The sequence below is a fragment of the Pleuronectes platessa genome, chromosome 9 (assembly GCF_947347685.1).
Source record: "Pleuronectes platessa chromosome 9, fPlePla1.1, whole genome shotgun sequence".
NCBI classification, from domain to species: Eukaryota; Metazoa; Chordata; class Actinopteri; order Pleuronectiformes; family Pleuronectidae; genus Pleuronectes; species Pleuronectes platessa.
In genome coordinates, this window is record NC_070634.1 from 12,770,650 (window position 1) to 12,787,998 (window position 17,349).

Consider the following 17,349-nt stretch of genomic DNA (forward strand, 5'->3'; position numbering starts at 1 on the left):
AAGTGAATACCTTGTGTCTTTGACGCACAATTAGATTATAAATGGAGCATTTATTTTACATTAAACACTGAGATCTAAAAAGTAATGTCTAGTAATCTAGAAGAAAGCAATGAGAGCTCAAGTTTCCAAAGGCCGGTCATTAACAGGGGACGGACTTCCCTGGGACATAACATATGTTGATGTGGCAGCTCACGGCCAATACATTTTGGTGCAGATCCGGATCAGGGGTGGATACAGGAATGTCCTTCCTTTTCCATAACATTATGAGATATAGCATCATTCAACATTTTCATTATTTTATTAATATTAATTTTTGTATTAATGGATTTTGATACTGATACCTCTGAGTGTGCTCAATTTGGTGCAGCTTTATTGAATTTAAATTTCTTCTGACTGCTCCACAAGTAAAATACGGTAAATGTGGAACAATCTATCATGATGACGCTAGCACTGTGGTTATCAACCAAATTTGGCCCAAAAGTGCTCAAAGTGTGATGCCAGCCCATCTGCTTGTCATTCAGCAATAAATGATGGAAGTCAACAGCTTGCTAATTACATAATCGAGAGGGTACACAACAGATGCAGGCCCATTTTGTGCAGGTTTGGTTTTGCAGCCTTTTTCCACTTTGTGAAACAAAAGTCAATTTCTTTCTCTGTGGCAGTTCTATTTCAGATGTTTCTTTAATAAGAAACCGAAGATGATTCTCGTACAATCACCCTTCACCACTATTGCTGCAGTTACAATCAACCCTGCTGACCCCAAAAAATGTACATCCCACAAGTCTCAGTAGTTCAACAAATTGTGTAGCAGTGGACATTGCTTCATTAATGTGTAACGGAGACACAGAGTCCACCGGGTGTTCTTTTTTTTCCAATCCGTTGGATAAACACAGTAATTCTGCACATTGGGCAACAGGAAAGTGCATCAGTGATGGGTGGGAATGTCATTCGATGAGTAAATGATCTTTCTGTTAGTGGAGACGATTTGCAAAAGGAATGAAGATATTTTATGTCTTGGGGCTGAAGATGTGGAACATAACGACTACAGCTGCCTTCAGATGCTCTGTTTTCTTCAACCTGTGACAAAGTAAGAAGTGATATCTGGCCTGGAGAGCACAAAAACAATTCAACCTCCCTACTACACTTGTTCTCTGTACTAGAACTTTATGTTCATATTATTTTTACAAATATGATCCAATAGGAAGACACTGCAGCACAGCTTAATAATATGACCTTAATAGCATGAAATTACCCTTTCTTATGTTCCTTTGGTAATGTAAATTTAAGAATAAAATAACACTTTATATATAACTACATGTGTAAATATATATATACATACATAGTTTTATTGTCAATGCTGTCTCTTGCTCCAATTAAGACTCTCTAAAATCTGTTTGGTGTTATTTGCCATAAATGGCTGATAAGCTCATAAGCTCCTTGAAAATCTTTTATATTCCAAGTATGAGTCAGACAGTCGTGTAATTGCTTTTCTTTTTTAATTTTCTGCCATGCCAAAATAATTATTTTGTATCTTTTGCTGTTAGACTGCTGGGAAAAAAACATTAACAGGAACTGGGACTTTTTTCACAAAGGAGGTATAGACTCTTCAAGTTGGGGAACATATAATAAGGACAAACAAAACCGCTTGAGGCTCCGCAGACGGATGCAAACGGAACAGATAATTTCACACTTGTATTGTGTTTGGTTCAGCACAGGCCATCACACAGCCGTCTGGCACCTCCCTGGATACAAGGTTGGAGTTAATTAAAAAAAAGGTTCTGTTCCACATTCACTGCCTCGCTCCTGGCGGTGTGGCGGTGTTTGTGTGTGTGTTCCCCAGAGATGTGTTTTTTGATGCATTTGAGACCTCAGGGACGGCTCTAATCAAAAGGCACATGCTCTGAATTCACACTGATGAGCTGCATTATGAGGCTCTGCTCCTCAGTGATACGGTTAATTTGATGATTAAGGGGATTCTACCAATGATTTGAACATATGGCGTCAAGGAAAACAGAAAATAACCTTCAAGGATTTGTTGTATCATATTTTCAGATGACACTAATCAAAACACTATTATTCCAGATAGACAACAACACTACAACTCAGGATGCTGCAACTTCACTTTTACTTTGACAATTTAAAGATGAACTGAAAAGATTTTGGTCTTTTTTTTGGTCTAGCAGTGAGTTAAAATTTTGCTATGTATTTGGATGTGTTGGTTTATTACACTGTCTCACATTCTCTTAAATTACATAAGTATTGATTCAGCTAAATAGTTCAGAAATAAAGTCTTCATTATTTAGTTAATTTTTTCATGTTGACATTGCATGAACATCTGATGTGATATATAATTTTAAACTGTTCAGCCAGTGACCTGTGGCCCTTCATAACCAAACACAGGCTGCATATTGTCTATGAGCTGTGTCATTTTCCATTATGATTTATCCATGATTCGGATAAATAAAATCACCATCATTTTGTGTGGGAGAATTACCTCTTATTTCATGCTTTGCTTTGACTTATAAATGATAAATCTGATTCAGCATTATTCATCAGTCCTTGGTGACTATTGTGTGAAATCTGGTCGTATTTCACATGGTGTAATGTCATATTGCATCACATTTCATTGCATTATGTTGTTTTTAAATCTTGCATCACGTTTTCTATATACAGTATCTGGCTTTCAGCGTGAAAGCTAATTAGTGTAACAAGGTATTTGTGGGAACCTGAATAAATCTGGTCCAGAAACATGAAAAAGAAAGACGTGCTGTTCCCACTAAAGCTTTTATGTAGGCCAACCCGATTTCTCATACTGCCATAATCTCAGTTGTTTTTTTAGATAAATTACTAATCAGTTCCAACAAAGCCAACAGATATATTTCAGTTTGTGAATTTGACCTGCTCGGGTAATTAGGACATGAAAGTGACGTTCAAAAACCAACTCGGTGACGGCAGGGCAGAGGGCATCTATAAAAAGACCTGTTCCCCGTTTCCCAGTAAACCTCTTGACAGCTTCCAGTAAATCTGTGTCCCATGAGGAGCTTTTGCTGCTCGGGTTGCAGTGACAAAGAAAAAAAAAGTGTCCCGTCCTCTAATGGGATGTCCCAATACTGTGATGGCAGACAAAACAGGATGCATTGTCAGTTTGCTCTGAAGAGTATATCACTTTAAGCAGTACCAAACAGAAAAGGTAATGTGACAGCATAAAAGGTTTTTAGGGTATCTTAGGCAGATTTCGTGAAACCCTCTCAATTGTAGAATCATTTTACTCTGTGCAGCACTAGACTGTATCTGACGTATAAAAGGCCATCACTGACTGAAAATAACTAAATTATGTCTACATTTTAAAAAAGAATCATCCAGTGAGTCACTGCCACAAAGAGGAGAGCCCCCTTTTACCACTGGAGTAATGAACTCATGTAAGGAAAAGTCTTGATAACAGAAAGTGCAGTTAATTTCTTATTCATCAAATATTCCATTTACGGGCATGAGAATGACGTAAAGTATGACCTTGCATTGTTTTGTACAATTGGCTAAGCGGTAAAAAGCCTCCTTCAGTTTGATCTTTGTATAACGGAAGAAAATTCGAACACATCAAATTGATGATGTGCACCTGCTCAACACCTGGGATAATAGTATCCTGGTGGTATGGTTGTGTAAATGTATGTGTCTTCTGCCTAACTGTGGTAACATCTTTCAAGTTTTCATCATCTGGGTGAGTGCGGAGCATGTCGATTTTGAACAGAGGAGGCCCCAGAACGGAGCCTTGAGGAACCCCACATGTATGTCCAATCAGATGTGTCATTTCATATAGTCACCAATTAAACTCTGTCATTTTAGTAGGATTCAAACTAAATCAAAAAGGTTTTTCTCACCATGAATCACAGCGACAGACCATGTGATGTGAGGTGTATGTAATTCTTTCACAACAAGCCCTTGGATATCACAATAGTCGTCATTTACTTGTTGTTATTTTACAATTTTGCATTAAGGTACAATATGCAAAAATCATTCAAAGGAAGACATTTAAATAATTAAATCAGTTTTTTTTAATATAATTGTGATGCGTGGTGAGAAAACCTTTCTGCATGAAATCATACACATGTTATTCGTAAAAACACACAATTGACCAGATACTGGAGTATTGTAGGATAGGCTTGTGCTTGATTACCATGTAATTACCATAACATGAACTCACAGGAAACCCTGACAATGAGAATGTGAGCTGGTTAGAGCTGCATGTTTAGGACCATGAGGAAACTGAGGCTGAGGGAGGGCGTCTCTCCCTGTAGAGGCAGAGCATGTGTGAAGAGTAGAGGGGAGCGTTGGTTTCTGTCTGCGCGCTGATCCGGCAGAGGCTGCCGCTCAAGTGTTGAATTCTGAAGAGAGAGAATGCTGTAGGATGAAGGCTCGACCTGCGAGAGGACACAAGGGGCAATGAAGATGAAGATAAGAGTGGTAATTATGAATGACAGCTTCTGGAAATGTCACTGTTATGTTCTGTGTGGGGACATTTCATGTTTATTCTGTCATCGTATCGTACAGTGTGAACTAATGGCACTTTATGGTGCTTGATTATCATTGTTAACAGAAACGTTTGTATTTCAAATATTCCCATAAGACAACAAGTTAGTTTTTTAATTAGGAAACATGAATTCAGCAGCCAAATTGTTGCACCGTTCATTAAATCATATTTCATTGTTGCCAGACTATGATAGTGCCTCACCTGACATTTAATTTGCAGCCTTGAATGAGAATCTGTTATATCGTTGCTCCTGCTTTGAAAGCAAAGTCCAAGCAATGCTGCTTATGGTTAGTTTTGGACATAAATGTAGTGACATTTGTGTTTCATGTGTCTCCTCAGTACCAAGGGGTTAGTGGCATCATCATCGTCACCATGGTTACCAGCATTATGTTGGTGTACAACAGCGGCTCCGGTGACAGATCCCCTTCGTCATCAGCATCATCATCATCATCAACTTCCCGCCGGTTAGATGCTGCGAGTTCGGCCACAAAAAAGCCGGAGAGACTGCAGAGACTCACGACATCCACACTCGACGGGTACGCAGGTGTCATGGATCATAAGGTAAATAAGCATCAGCACAGAGGGACAGATCTGACTCCTTGTGAAATTTCTCCAATTTCGCATTCTATCTCGGTGCACAGGTCCAACCTTGCGTGAATGTCACAGAAATGAGGCGAAAAAGGAAGCAGACGATTTGGTTGTTGGCTTATGATATTAATCAAGGGCTTCGTCATTATGTTTGGGTGTCAGTTTTTCATCTGTCCAAGAAATGTGAGATGCAGGAAAGTAGCACTGGTTGTCACAAAGAGAGATCACTCACACACAACTACCACAGATGCAAAGGGTTAGACCTCAGCTTGGTTTTGTGGCCAAACAAAATCATATGGCAGGGTCTGGGGTGAGGGATCAGTGGGAATGGGAATCCAGGAGAGCTCCATGCTGGCGGGTGAAAAGTCACTTGTGACCAAATAGGAGGAACAGAGAGGCCCACAGTGGCATAGTCAGTCTGGCCATCGGGACCACCGAGAGGAATCCTGGTGGGCGGGGTTGCCCTATACCGCTTATCCTTTAAGGGTCATCTGGGGTGCTTGAGCCAATCCCAGCTGACATTGGGCGAGAGGCAGGGTTCAATCTGAGTGGTCGCCAGCCTATCAGAGGGCTGACACAAAGAGAAAAACAAAAACATACTCATATTCACATCCACAGTCAATTTAGACGCTTAACCCCAAACTGCATGTATTTGGACGGTGGGAGGAGTTCGGCATACCAACAGTAAAACATGCAAACTCCTCACAGAAAACTGAATTCAGACCGGGAACCTTTGTGCTGCGAGTTGACAGTGTTACCCACTTCACCACCATGCCGCCCTGGCATAAACCAGTCAAATAACAATGTCATTATTATTTTTACATTTCATTATAATGCCTTTTAAACAGCATACTGTTTTAGGTATAACAATAAAATTCTCCAGCTTTGGTTGTGAAAATTGTTCAGCAACTTCTGTTGAAATGCTAAATATATGAAAAATAAGCTTCAAGGACTTTCAGCATTACTGTACCCTGTAAATGTACTATAACACCATGTAATCTCACTGGAGCTGAATATACCGTGGCGTAGTACAGTCTCTAAATTCTCTTTGTAGTTTACTCCATTTCTTGATTCATAATTAATGCGTCCACCATGAAATATTTAGCGACGAAAGCATTTAAAGGGCAATGGATTTCTACCAGAATGACTAACATGAGAGATCACTAGTTTAATCTCTTGGCCATATAAGCACCACAACAGTCATTGTTACTGTAACACAGGGGCCCATCAGTCAGACCCGGTGTTGCATGCAGCTCAGTGAGACGGATCGTTCAGGCAGCGTCCTCTCTGCCCTCGGTGAGAAATATATGCAGTGAAGCAAAGCAGAGTGGAAAGGACTTCGCGTTGCTGAGGCGGCACCGGGCAGGAGAATGTTTGGAGAAAAGTGTTGGTCTCAGTGCTTGATGATCAGTGACATGAGGGTGTGATTGCTTTGGAGAGAGGTTTGATCCGGCTGATGCTTGCTGGACTTGTTCAGCGATCCTCTGAGATGTCGAAACCTCCATTCAGTCTCTTTCAAACCCAATGAAAAGGAAACATTCATTCATAGATTTTTCTCATCGCAGGAGCTCTTAAGAGGAACGAGAGGCTGCAGCGTTGGCACATTTATTATTCAGAATGAGTCCTGACCGAACACCTTCTCCTGGTTGACGGCTGATCCATGATGGATTCGCACTGTGACATTTTCATGCTGCTTAGTGCCACTATGCCACTGCTCCTGCTGCACCCTCCGACAGAGCCAGGGAATGATTTAACCAAAGAAGACCTGCTGGAGGGTGCAGTGGAGTGGGTGGACCAGTCTGTTCCCCTTCAGGGTCATCTGAGGTCTGCTGTTGCTGGAGGGAGTCGTGGCTTCAGCAAGAGCTCCCTCACATTCAAACAGCACCTGTACACTGATGCCGACAAGCCCTTGCAAATGGCCAAACACCTTCAAATTGTATGCCCCTCAAATGTTTATGGCCCATATCCCTATACATGCATTCAGCTTGCATGTCATTTCTCAAAGGTGGGTGGTGGTCTATTTGACTCGACGAAGAAGTCATAAAAACACACATTTATCACAGAGAATATCTTGCTTCACGTGGCTCAAAGTAGAAACATTTGGCTTGTTTCCTTCAGTTCTTTCGGTGCTTAATGGTGGAAAGGAAACAGAGAAGAGTGAATTCAAAACCCAACAAATCTTTCATGCGAGATCAGACTTCAAAGATCAGGATATTTTGAGCCTCGTCGGAAGTCTCTGTATTTATTCTCTTGCTCTCTTTCTGCCTTCTGCAATGTCTGCCTATTATCCTGAGATGTCCTCCTCTGGTATGTGTTTCTCTTCTTTGACAGGCTGCAGTAATTAGAGCTGCAGAGTTGAATAGTAGCCTTCAAACACACGCACCCAGGTCCACACGTTTTGAGTTTGAACACTGCCGCCGCATTCCTCTCTCCTTTCTCCGACGCTTCGCCGATTTCAAAGAGATGTTGACCTTTGAAGAACTGTCGGCAGAATCAATCTACATTGCCCTTCTATACGCTCTAATCACAAAGACAGTGTGAGGCCATGGATGTGGACTGTGCAGGGAACCAGTTTAGGATGTATCTACTTATTATGGACGACACCTTTCTGTTCTCTGACACCCTGTTATGCAATCGGCCTCAGAGCAACAGGCATTATTAGGACGTCAGTTATGCACAAATAAAGTCCTGTACCTACGATGACCCTTCTCTAACGTTTCGTTTTAAGCGGCCTTCCAGAAATGTTAATGTGTATGAAGCAGCTCGTAATTAGAGACGTTAGAAATGACAAAAAGATAACGTGCAAGATTAGAATATGCTAATGTTTAATTCGGCTCACAGTAAGGAAGCACACCTAGCGAAACAGAGTGAATAGCAAGAGACAGAATTATGAACATCATGTTTTTTTCAAGAGCAAACCACTGAGCGCATATAAAGATGTATGGCCTGCAGTATTGGTCATAAATCCTGCCTCCTCCATGTTGGAGGATGGGACAACTTAAAAGTCGAAGTACAAGTCAAATATTTTTTTCTCAAAGATGATTTCTGTTGTTCTTCTTATCACAGTGATGCAGGGGCGGATCTTTCATTTCACCGCATGCACTGCATATATAAATATAGCATCACAGAATCAACACCCATTACCCTGGCTAAAGCAAATAATAAGCCATATTTTAGTAGCAAGAAAAACAAGACGCTTAAAAAGAGTAGGTAAGGGTCTGAGAGCAGTGAACCAAAGCACTGTGAGGCAAGGAGAGGGGGGATGTGATCCGTCAAAGCTTAAGAATCATTCATTTAGCTCTAATAAGTCACGAACATGCATTCAGTGCATATTGTGTTACTATTTTAAATGATGTAGACACTCATTGCTTATGTTTGCAAATTTGGTTTTGATTTGTTGATTAACTCTATGAAAACAGGTTGAAATGTCATAATTGACATCTGAGACTGACTTGCGATTGGCTCTAATTGCTACTGTAAAGACTCCAGGGTCCAAATATGCAAGATGGCAGCATTTGAATCCGGGATATTTTGGCCTAATTTCTGGAAGAAGTTGAGACGCTTTAACCATCTTCAAATACAGTCCGTGGTGCAAACCAGCCCAGAGTCATCTTACATGTCTCCCTCTGTGCTGCTAACAAGGCTGTGTCCTCGTCCCCCCTCCTCTTTGTCTGAAGATGACTGGATGAAGAGGAGGAGCACATCCCCCTCGACTAGCCTGCTTTTGCTCTCTCAAACTGAGAGCAGAGAAACTTCAGGACTGCTTCTTGAATGTGTGTCACCAGGAGTAGCTTAATGAGACATCAACTGTCAGGAGGGTTGCAGTGTAATTAACTGGCCTGAGAGAAACGAAAGCAGCGCTGATCGTTAAACCCTCGCACCGCGGAACAGGCACCGCTTGATCTACCTCTGCTCTCGCCTGAGCCATTAACCTAATTCCACACACTTTAGAAAGTGTACAGCTACTGCATTGATCATTATCAGCCTCTAAATAATTTTCTGCCTGCAAGAAAATACAGCCGATGATAAATTCACTCACTATCTCCTCACCACTGTGCTGATGGAGGGGTGGGTGAGGGGTTTGAGTCCACAAAACAGGCTTTGAAGAAGCATTTGGGTGCGGTCAGACCTGAAGTCGGAGCTGTTTCGCGTCTTTTGTATCTGATTTGTTCTTTCTTTCTGAATATGTTGTGAAGTGTGTTATGTGGAGTCTGTGACAGACAAACTCAAACCAATAACAACAGTCAGGAGGCAACACAAACAGATTTTCATGCTGTAATCATTTCTCCTGTTCACACCAGCCGTTAAGAGATCCCCTCCTGATGTGCTTTCAATTTAAGTCATTTTCTAAATCCTTTTATTTGTACGTTTCTTTGCAGAAACTCTAATGTGGGGGTGCTGCAGACATGCACTGCACAATATGCTTTTCGATAAAAGTCCTGCTCAGAATTCTCACAATTATAGTGCACTTTATATAGTGATGGACATTATTTTCCTATTTGACAGTCAGAAAAATACAGAGTACTAAAACCTTATCCTTCAAATCCCAGGTTGGTAAGGCTTGTTTTAAAAAAAAAAAGATAATCAGTTTTTAGCACATGACTTCTCTTCGACCGCTAAATAGTTTGATCCTGCAAGATGTTTTCCTTCCAGGGCTGCACTCTACACTCATCTTTAACTGAATGGAAAGCAGGCAGAGGCACATTGGATGCTCTGGTGCAATATTAGAAGCTGGCTGTGGTTTGCTCTGAAAGCGATTGTGATTGTGGGCTCCCCTGGTAAAAGTACAAACAGGATTAAACTGATGAGGCTAGTGTCAGTGTGTGGGCAGTAAGTGACTGGGGCTGGAACCAGAGCAGCACTCCTTACCTTTCTCTTCTGCTGCCCCTCTCAGAGTAAAGCCATGGCTTTGAGTAATCCAGTCGAAATCTCATCAGGGGTCGCTCTTTCAGGTTAAACCTATTTTTTTTTTATAGATCGCTCTAATCCAGGAAAGTGTATTGCTTTATGAGGTTGTGCATTATTGATCAAGGTAGACAACCCTCTGTCTGCATGATTATCTGCAGACTGAGCGTGTCAGAAGGTGTTCAAGGACCCCTCGGCCAATTCAAGGCTGATCATGAGCTGCCTTGCAATATGAATTTGATTACCCACTTGTTAATTTCATCGTTCATTCAACCTTCCGTGTGTTGTATCCTCCACTCATTGCCATATGATATATCTATCCATCGGATTCTGAAAGCCTCTCTCACTGTTACACGAGGCTTGCAAGTGATTATTTCCTGGCATCATCAAGCTGTCAGAAACCTGCGCATCAGCATCACTTTTTATTGTTTCACAGTCACTTTAAACTATGACACCATCCATGTAACTTTCAATTGCCTTTTTTACGAGTTTAACACATTCTCGGACGATTATAATGATTAAAACCTGCTCGGGAGTAATTGTTTGGACAGTGCCGAGGGGGCAATGCTCTCAATCCGCTGCATGAAGAAGAAGAAACAGGAAAACAGGAGTGTGAATTTTTTTCTGATGGCAGGGAGGGTGTGTTTGTGCGGTGAAGTGTGTAATCCGCTCCAGCCTACCTGTTATTGATGGAGGAAGTGTGAGCACAGAGACACACTCCTACAGGAAATGGCGTCTTTTGGGCAATTTGTCGGGGAATAAAAATACCTGCTCCTCCGTGCATCATCAGAGTGTGATTGTTTACGTGTGTGTGAACAGAGGGGTTTACAGTTGATTCTGGATCTAGACACTTTGAGACAGTTGCAGACACTTGCCAGAGAAACGTGATTGTATTACATAGCGTGATATCTAGAGACACATCGAACTCTGCAAACACACACACACACACACACTATAGGCAATCATTCAGCGTGGGGTCACAGAGACGGTGGGGGAGTATTATAAATAGCAGTGGGAGCAGCACAGCCTGTGGCCCTGGTAAGATCACCTGCATGTATGCACATACTCACAGACACACACACATTGACACTATCACCTCAGAACCTGATGGAGTGTGAAGCTCGGAGCACAGTTCAGAATGTCAATGTAGCTCTCCATTAAGGTTGGGAATAATTCATGTGAGCAGTCTCTGTATTGTCTTTTTTTTGCTGTTGGATCATTCATTCTGAGCTCACCTTCTTCTACTGTGAGAACCTGGTTGGACATAACAACTTATCACATGCCAGCAACCGGTAGAGTTCAGACACACCAGGAGCTGCTAGGGTTCAGTATCTTGCCCAAGGGCACGGCATTCAGGCAGCTTATGGGTTTTTCTTTAATCCATACCACCTCATTACACCGAGTTTCATGGAACTTGCAACATCTTGATTTCAAACAGACCAACAAAGTTATTGATGTGGGTAAAACATTACTTTCTTGGTGGAGGAAGGCCGGAAAAGACTGGATTGGAAATCCAAACTTTTGGCTGCATTATCAGTGACACTTTAGATTAAGCTTGGGGGAAATGCTGTCCTGTCTGCATGTGTTGTATATATAGACTTTACTAAACTTAGCCAGGGCCACATTTTAAGGCCAAGCCAAAAAATGTTGAGCAATAATTGACCTGGAGGAAGTTGCAGATTCATTAGAGCAACTAGCTTGTCTCTACATATAATGATATTGTTCTGATGATTAACTCTAAGTGAAATGTGTCAACAAATATCGAATCTGCTGTACATGAAACTCTGTTCAGACATTCACGTTCCCCAGAGGAGGACTCCTCCTGACTTTGGGGTTCCCCTGAGATTTTTATTTTGTATTGCATAATTTGCATGGTTGCCTCCCGACGAGGGACAGATTGTGTAGAGTTTTCTCTCGACACCGTGACTTCCTCCCACAGTCCAAAAACAGGCCGGTTAACTGCAGATTCTGAATTGTTTCTGTATGTTGGTCCTGTGATTGACTAGCAGCATGTACAGAGTGTAGCCAGCTTCTCACCCAATGCCAATTGGGATTGGCCACCAGCCCCTGCAACCCTCAAACGAGAAGTGGTAGAGATAATGAATAGATGAAATGATTTAACTCTTATTGACGTTAGCTGCTCTATATAGTTTCTTTTCTGTTTCCTCTATCTGCATGTGCATGGAGCAGATTCATTTCCTATTTCTCTCAAGCTGGAACGATTTTAACTCGCACAGACGTTTCAATTCACACCAACCCACACAAATTTGCATGTACTTGTGTCAGTGACTGTAAAAGCGATAATGCTGCATCTAAAATTGGTGTTCTGTCTGAATACATGGCTTGTCTTGTTTAGAAAGCTTTGCATAGCCTTTCATATGCCGGACTGTAATATCTAAATGGGTTCAAGTGGGGGGAAAAACTGACCTGGTTGTGTAATGAAATCAAAATGCTTGAGAATACTACAGTGGATACAAATTGTCGGCCTTCAGTACTCTCTCATTTCTAACCTTTGGCCTTTACCTCCACAGTCTTTGAAGATGCGTTGCAGTACTTGTGCTCTGGTGACCAGCTCGGGTCAGCTGACTGGGAACAAGCGGGGTGACGAAATCGATCGCTCTGAATGCGTCATCCGCATGAACGATGCTCCCAGCGAAGGCTACCAGCAGGACGTCGGCCAACGCACCAGTCTGCGCGTCGTAGCCCACTCCAGCCTGCAGAGGGTGCTGCGGAGCAGACAGTCGCTGCTCAATGCCAGCCAGGACGCAGTGTTCATCTTCTGGGGACCAAGCAGCTGCATGAGACGGGATGGAAAAGGTCACGTTTACAACAACCTGAGGCTGATAAACCAGCGACTGCCCAAACTCAAAATCTACATTATTTCTCGGAGCAAGATGCTGAAGTTTGATGAACTATTTAAAAAGGAAACAGGGATCGACAGGTGAATGTCCACTGCATGTCTTCTCTCTAAGAGGTTTATATTGGAGGGACATAACTGAGTCAAAGCAGAAAACATAAAACAGGTGCCTACATACATGCACACAATAACTGTCATCAGTGTAAAGTGAAATTTCACACACTGCACTACTTTGTGAAAACCCTCATGTGTGCGATAATAACTTCAAGATGCAAACAGTCAGTCAGGCAGGGTAAAGTTAGGATGATTCCAAGGGCCCTACTTTGACATTGGGCCCTCAGAGAAAAAATAATGTCCAACATTGTTAATGGGGGTGGGGCCCAATGTTATATTCTTATATAAGGCCCTACATTTCTTGCGACACCCCTGGCTGCAAACACACAAACATTATTAATAGTTTTTAAATTAAAACTCTACATATTATCTACTGGGTTCATGTGGGATTTGATTTCACAAACTTTCAGACTTAAGTAGAGTACTGTGTAGTATTTTTCTATGCAATGTTGCCGTGTTTATATTTACAGATCGTATTTCTACTATATTTGGATCCTTTCTTAAGCACCATGTTTGCTGAAATGAGCCTATAAAACCCCCCGGAAAAAGTGTAAAGATTATGAGACCAAGACCAAAAGAGTGAATTTAAAGTTTACAATCTTGTATGATGATAATTGAAAAAAGAAGAACTTTAGGCTACTGGTCGGCCTGTTGAGATATGGTTTCTTTTCTAATTTGTCAAACCCCATTTTTCATTTTACAATCAAAGTAGCAAAGTAGGGAACATTTACAAAAATAACTTTTTGGCATATTTCCTAGAATGTTATTTTTATTCTGACAGACGACAAGGCCAGTAATATTTCTCTCTTTCTCACTACTGACTGCAGCATTAACACAACAGTACATGGAAATAATAAAATTATAATTCAATTCAAAGTTAGTACAAGTTGTATATCCTCTCAATACAGGATTATACATTTCACCTATGTTATTGTCTTCCAACGGCATGTGTTGCATGACTATTTTGGTCTGCTCGTGATCAGTTTAATTAGCTCAAGATGGATTATAACCCTGATATTGCAGAACCCCCTCGAGCTCATTCAAGTCAGCAGAGTGGGAACATTTTCTGTAGAAATAAAGAAAGTCCTTCTTTTTGCCTTCATCTATATCTATTTCTGAAAACTGGAGCTGAATGATCAGATAAAATGTAAAAAACAAGGCTTTGCAGCTTGTCTCATCCAATCATTCTGTTTCATAGAAGGAGCCAATATGCTCTCTGTGTATTTGCACTTTATCTTCATGGGTTTGCTAGAAACGGTGATGCTCTCTTGTCTTCCAGGAAGATTTCCAACTCCTGGCTGAGTACTGGCTGGTTCACCATGGCCATAGCCCTGGAGCTGTGTGACAGGATCAACGTGTATGGCATGGTGCCCCCGGATTTCTGCAGGTAGAGTCAGATTATTGGTTTTCTATTTGCCTAGCTGGATTAAAGGAGACAGCACGACTCAACAGAAGCACATGGTGCACAGATGAAATAGCTTCAGAAACTCAGTGCATCTCACCACAAATAGGAAAAAAATGTAATACTAATATGAATATGTGGCTCCAGCAAACCATGTATTGTTCATTTATTAAAATGAACAATGAACAATCGGGGTCCCTTTATAGGTGGGAGGCGTAATTCATGTAAATACAAGTCTCCAAACAGAGTGGTGCATGGGTGCATTTGTTTACAAGCAGACAAAATGAAAGAACACTCTCAAAAGCTAAAGAATCCACTGATTGACCAGGCAGAGTAAATTTACAGGATTTTACACAAATATAAAAATTTGTCTTACACGTGAAATATTTACAGTAAATAAAGTAAATATGATGAAGCCTATCACATAAAATGTAATACCCATCAATTTAAATAAATAACACAAAACCATAAAACCTGCACTATATCCTTATCGCCCCAAATCCTCTGCTGATTCATTTTGGGTCGTCTTATTTTTATCTTAGTTCTGTGTTTCGCGTGTAACGTCGTATTATAAAAGGAAGTCTGCAGCTCATTTTAAAGACATCCAGACTCTTTTGAGCACTCACTCTCTGCATCACGCTGCTTCATCTATTGAATTATACATCCCAGACACCGTGGAAATGCCTCCCACCCCAGGACTTACATTTTTAGGTTGTCACTTCCTGTTTGAGCAAGTGGGGCAACTAGTGCATGAAGAGGATGGGACGCTCTCCTCTGCCGCAGCTTCACTCTCCGTGATTTACCGTGTGCTGACAATGCGAGTGTGGGTTTGACATCGAAATCTGGTCGAGTGCAACTTTAATGATGTCGTCAACTGGTAATGACAATGTAACATTTATAATCCCTGCAGTGGCAAATTAAGGAGGCTTTTATGGCAGTGTAGTCCGGCTGGCGAATGACTGTGATCACAGCCCCAGGGATCACGCAATCATTTTGACATTTTGGAGTAAAAGCAACACGTCTCACTGAATGGGCTGAAAATACAATGCTAAATGTCTACAATGCAACACTCAGGGGCACTGGACATTGGAGAACAATTTGGCAATTTGGTTCTCATGTGATGCTGCAAATCGAGAAAGGATAGTTTGAGGGAAATAACTCTCGTGTCTTCCGCTGAGCTTCATGTCACTGAAAGAATCAGAGCAATGAGCTGGTGTATAATGAAAACATCTTCTATCCCACATTCTTCTCATCTGTCTGTTTTCCTTTGTTCTCATCTCCATCTGTGACTCACTCCCTCTCCTCCCCTCCTCCATCTTATCTCATAATTATCCCCGTGCTGCTTCCACACGCATCCCTCCACACTCTTTTGACTTTCATGCCTTCTCATGCTGTACTCATCTCTCCTCTCTGCTCCCGTGTATAGGTCCTCCTCCCATCCCTCCATGCCGTATCATTACTACGAGCCCCTGGGGCCCGACGAGTGCTCCATGTACCTTTCCCACGAGAGGAGTCAGAGAGGAAGCCACCACCGCTTCATCACGGAGAAGACAGTGTTTGCTAACTGGGCCCGGGCCCTCGACATCCACTTCTACCAGCCGCACTGGGAGCCCGCAGCCATCGTTGCCAGCATGAACAGCTCGTGCACTCCGGCTCCTGCTGGATCCTGATTCTCTATCCAGAGATGATCCTAAGAGGTGTGGGACATGAGTGTGGACAGCTTCCTGTGTGCAGAACGCCAAGTCTGGTCAATGCACGTGGCAGCAACAGGACTGAGTGAGCGGCTGCGGCTGTTAAACGGCAGCCTGTACTGTAAGCATCTTGGCACAATGGGATCATGGCATTAGCAGCACAAAGGCTGAACAATGATATAGAAGTGTAACTATTATAAGATGGATTTCATGGAGGCCAGCTCAAGTGTGTGTTTTTACTCTGTTTAGAGCTGCCTTAATAACGGGCCGCCAGAGAGCGGACACATGATGAGTCTACACACCACTGCAACAACTGGAGTAGGACTGATCCAAACTAATCACAGATTGATTGAGGTCATGTCGTCTGTATTGTTGTTGGGTTTTTAATTAAAATTAATTTGTATTCTACAGCTACACACAACAAATTGTGTTTTTTTCCAGAGGCTAATTGTGATCTTTTTAGAGTCATTGCCTTAATTTGTTTTTATCGTTTCATTTATACGTTTGTACATTTTAAAGAAGAAAAAATGAAGACATGGAAGACAACAGCACATATGTTTACACATATATATAATACATTATTTTCATACATGTCAAATAGAAAACAAGCCTCTGTATTGCAGTAAGCCAGTTTACAGAGGTGTGGGGTATAATGTTATACATTTAAGGAATAAAGGAAAAACTATGGAATCGTATTAAAAGAATACAAACCAATAAAGAGGAGAAGGAGCTCTTAGAGGTTGACAGGTTTTTCACTTTGTCATTGTAAATAAAGGAAAACTAGATCTTGTCTTCTTTTTTTTCAATGTCTCAAACTCATCATGACTTAACTGATCAACCAAGCTTCAACTGATCATTAGAAATAAACAGTCCACTTCCTAAAGATATTTAGTGCAATGATATAAGTCAGAGAAAAGCAACCGTCACAGCAGGGAGCAGTTAGGTTTCATATAATTATATAATCCCTCAAAACTGTTGTTCTTAAATTGTCTGTTGATCAACAATGTGAATAATCAACAAATTGTTTGAATTAAACTATCCTGGATATGACCACTGCAATCTTGGATTTGGAGCCAGAGTTTGCACGGTAGTGATCAGTGAGCGAAGTCCCCCTTTTAAATGCTCTCAACCAATGGTGAGTCAGTATCAGCTGTCAATCATGACGTTTCACGAGTTGATAAAATGAGCACTTGAGCATCAGTGTGATAAGAACTACCTAAAATGACCGAGAAAATATTTGAGAAAATATTTGTTGAAGTATACATTG

At 41.5% G+C, this 17,349-nt stretch overlaps 1 protein-coding gene across 2 annotated transcripts; it reads left to right on the plus strand.

Moving 5' to 3' along the window:
* Nucleotides 1-948: 948 nt before the first annotated feature.
* Nucleotides 949-16,872, plus strand: st6galnac5b (ST6 (alpha-N-acetyl-neuraminyl-2,3-beta-galactosyl-1,3)-N-acetylgalactosaminide alpha-2,6-sialyltransferase 5b). 2 transcript variants are annotated; one of them, XM_053430809.1, is made up of 5 exons: nt 949-1,087; nt 4,865-5,086; nt 12,550-12,959; nt 14,269-14,376; nt 15,818-16,872. In XM_053430809.1, exons 2-5 carry the CDS (start codon nt 4,898-4,900, stop codon nt 16,059-16,061), a joined length of 951 nt encoding a protein of 316 aa, XP_053286784.1. In that variant the 5' UTR covers nt 949-1,087; nt 4,865-4,897; the 3' UTR covers nt 16,062-16,872. The 2 variants fall into 2 exon arrangements, with proteins under 2 accessions (XP_053286784.1, XP_053286783.1); XM_053430808.1 differs by lacking the exon at nt 949-1,087 and adding an exon at nt 4,300-4,458.
* The last annotated feature ends 477 nt before the right edge of the window (nt 16,873-17,349 follow it).

Bases quoted from the DNA above. Each gene is read 5' to 3' on its own strand.
- st6galnac5b (XM_053430808.1), top strand. From the start codon at position 4,438: ATGAAGATGAAGATAAGAGTG. The intron at 4,459-4,864 runs GTAATTATGAAT...GTGTCTCCTCAG, and splicing joins TGAAGATGAAGATAAGAGTG to TACCAAGGGGTTAGTGGCAT. The intron at 5,087-12,549 runs GTAAATAAGCAT...TTACCTCCACAG, and splicing joins CAGGTGTCATGGATCATAAG to TCTTTGAAGATGCGTTGCAG.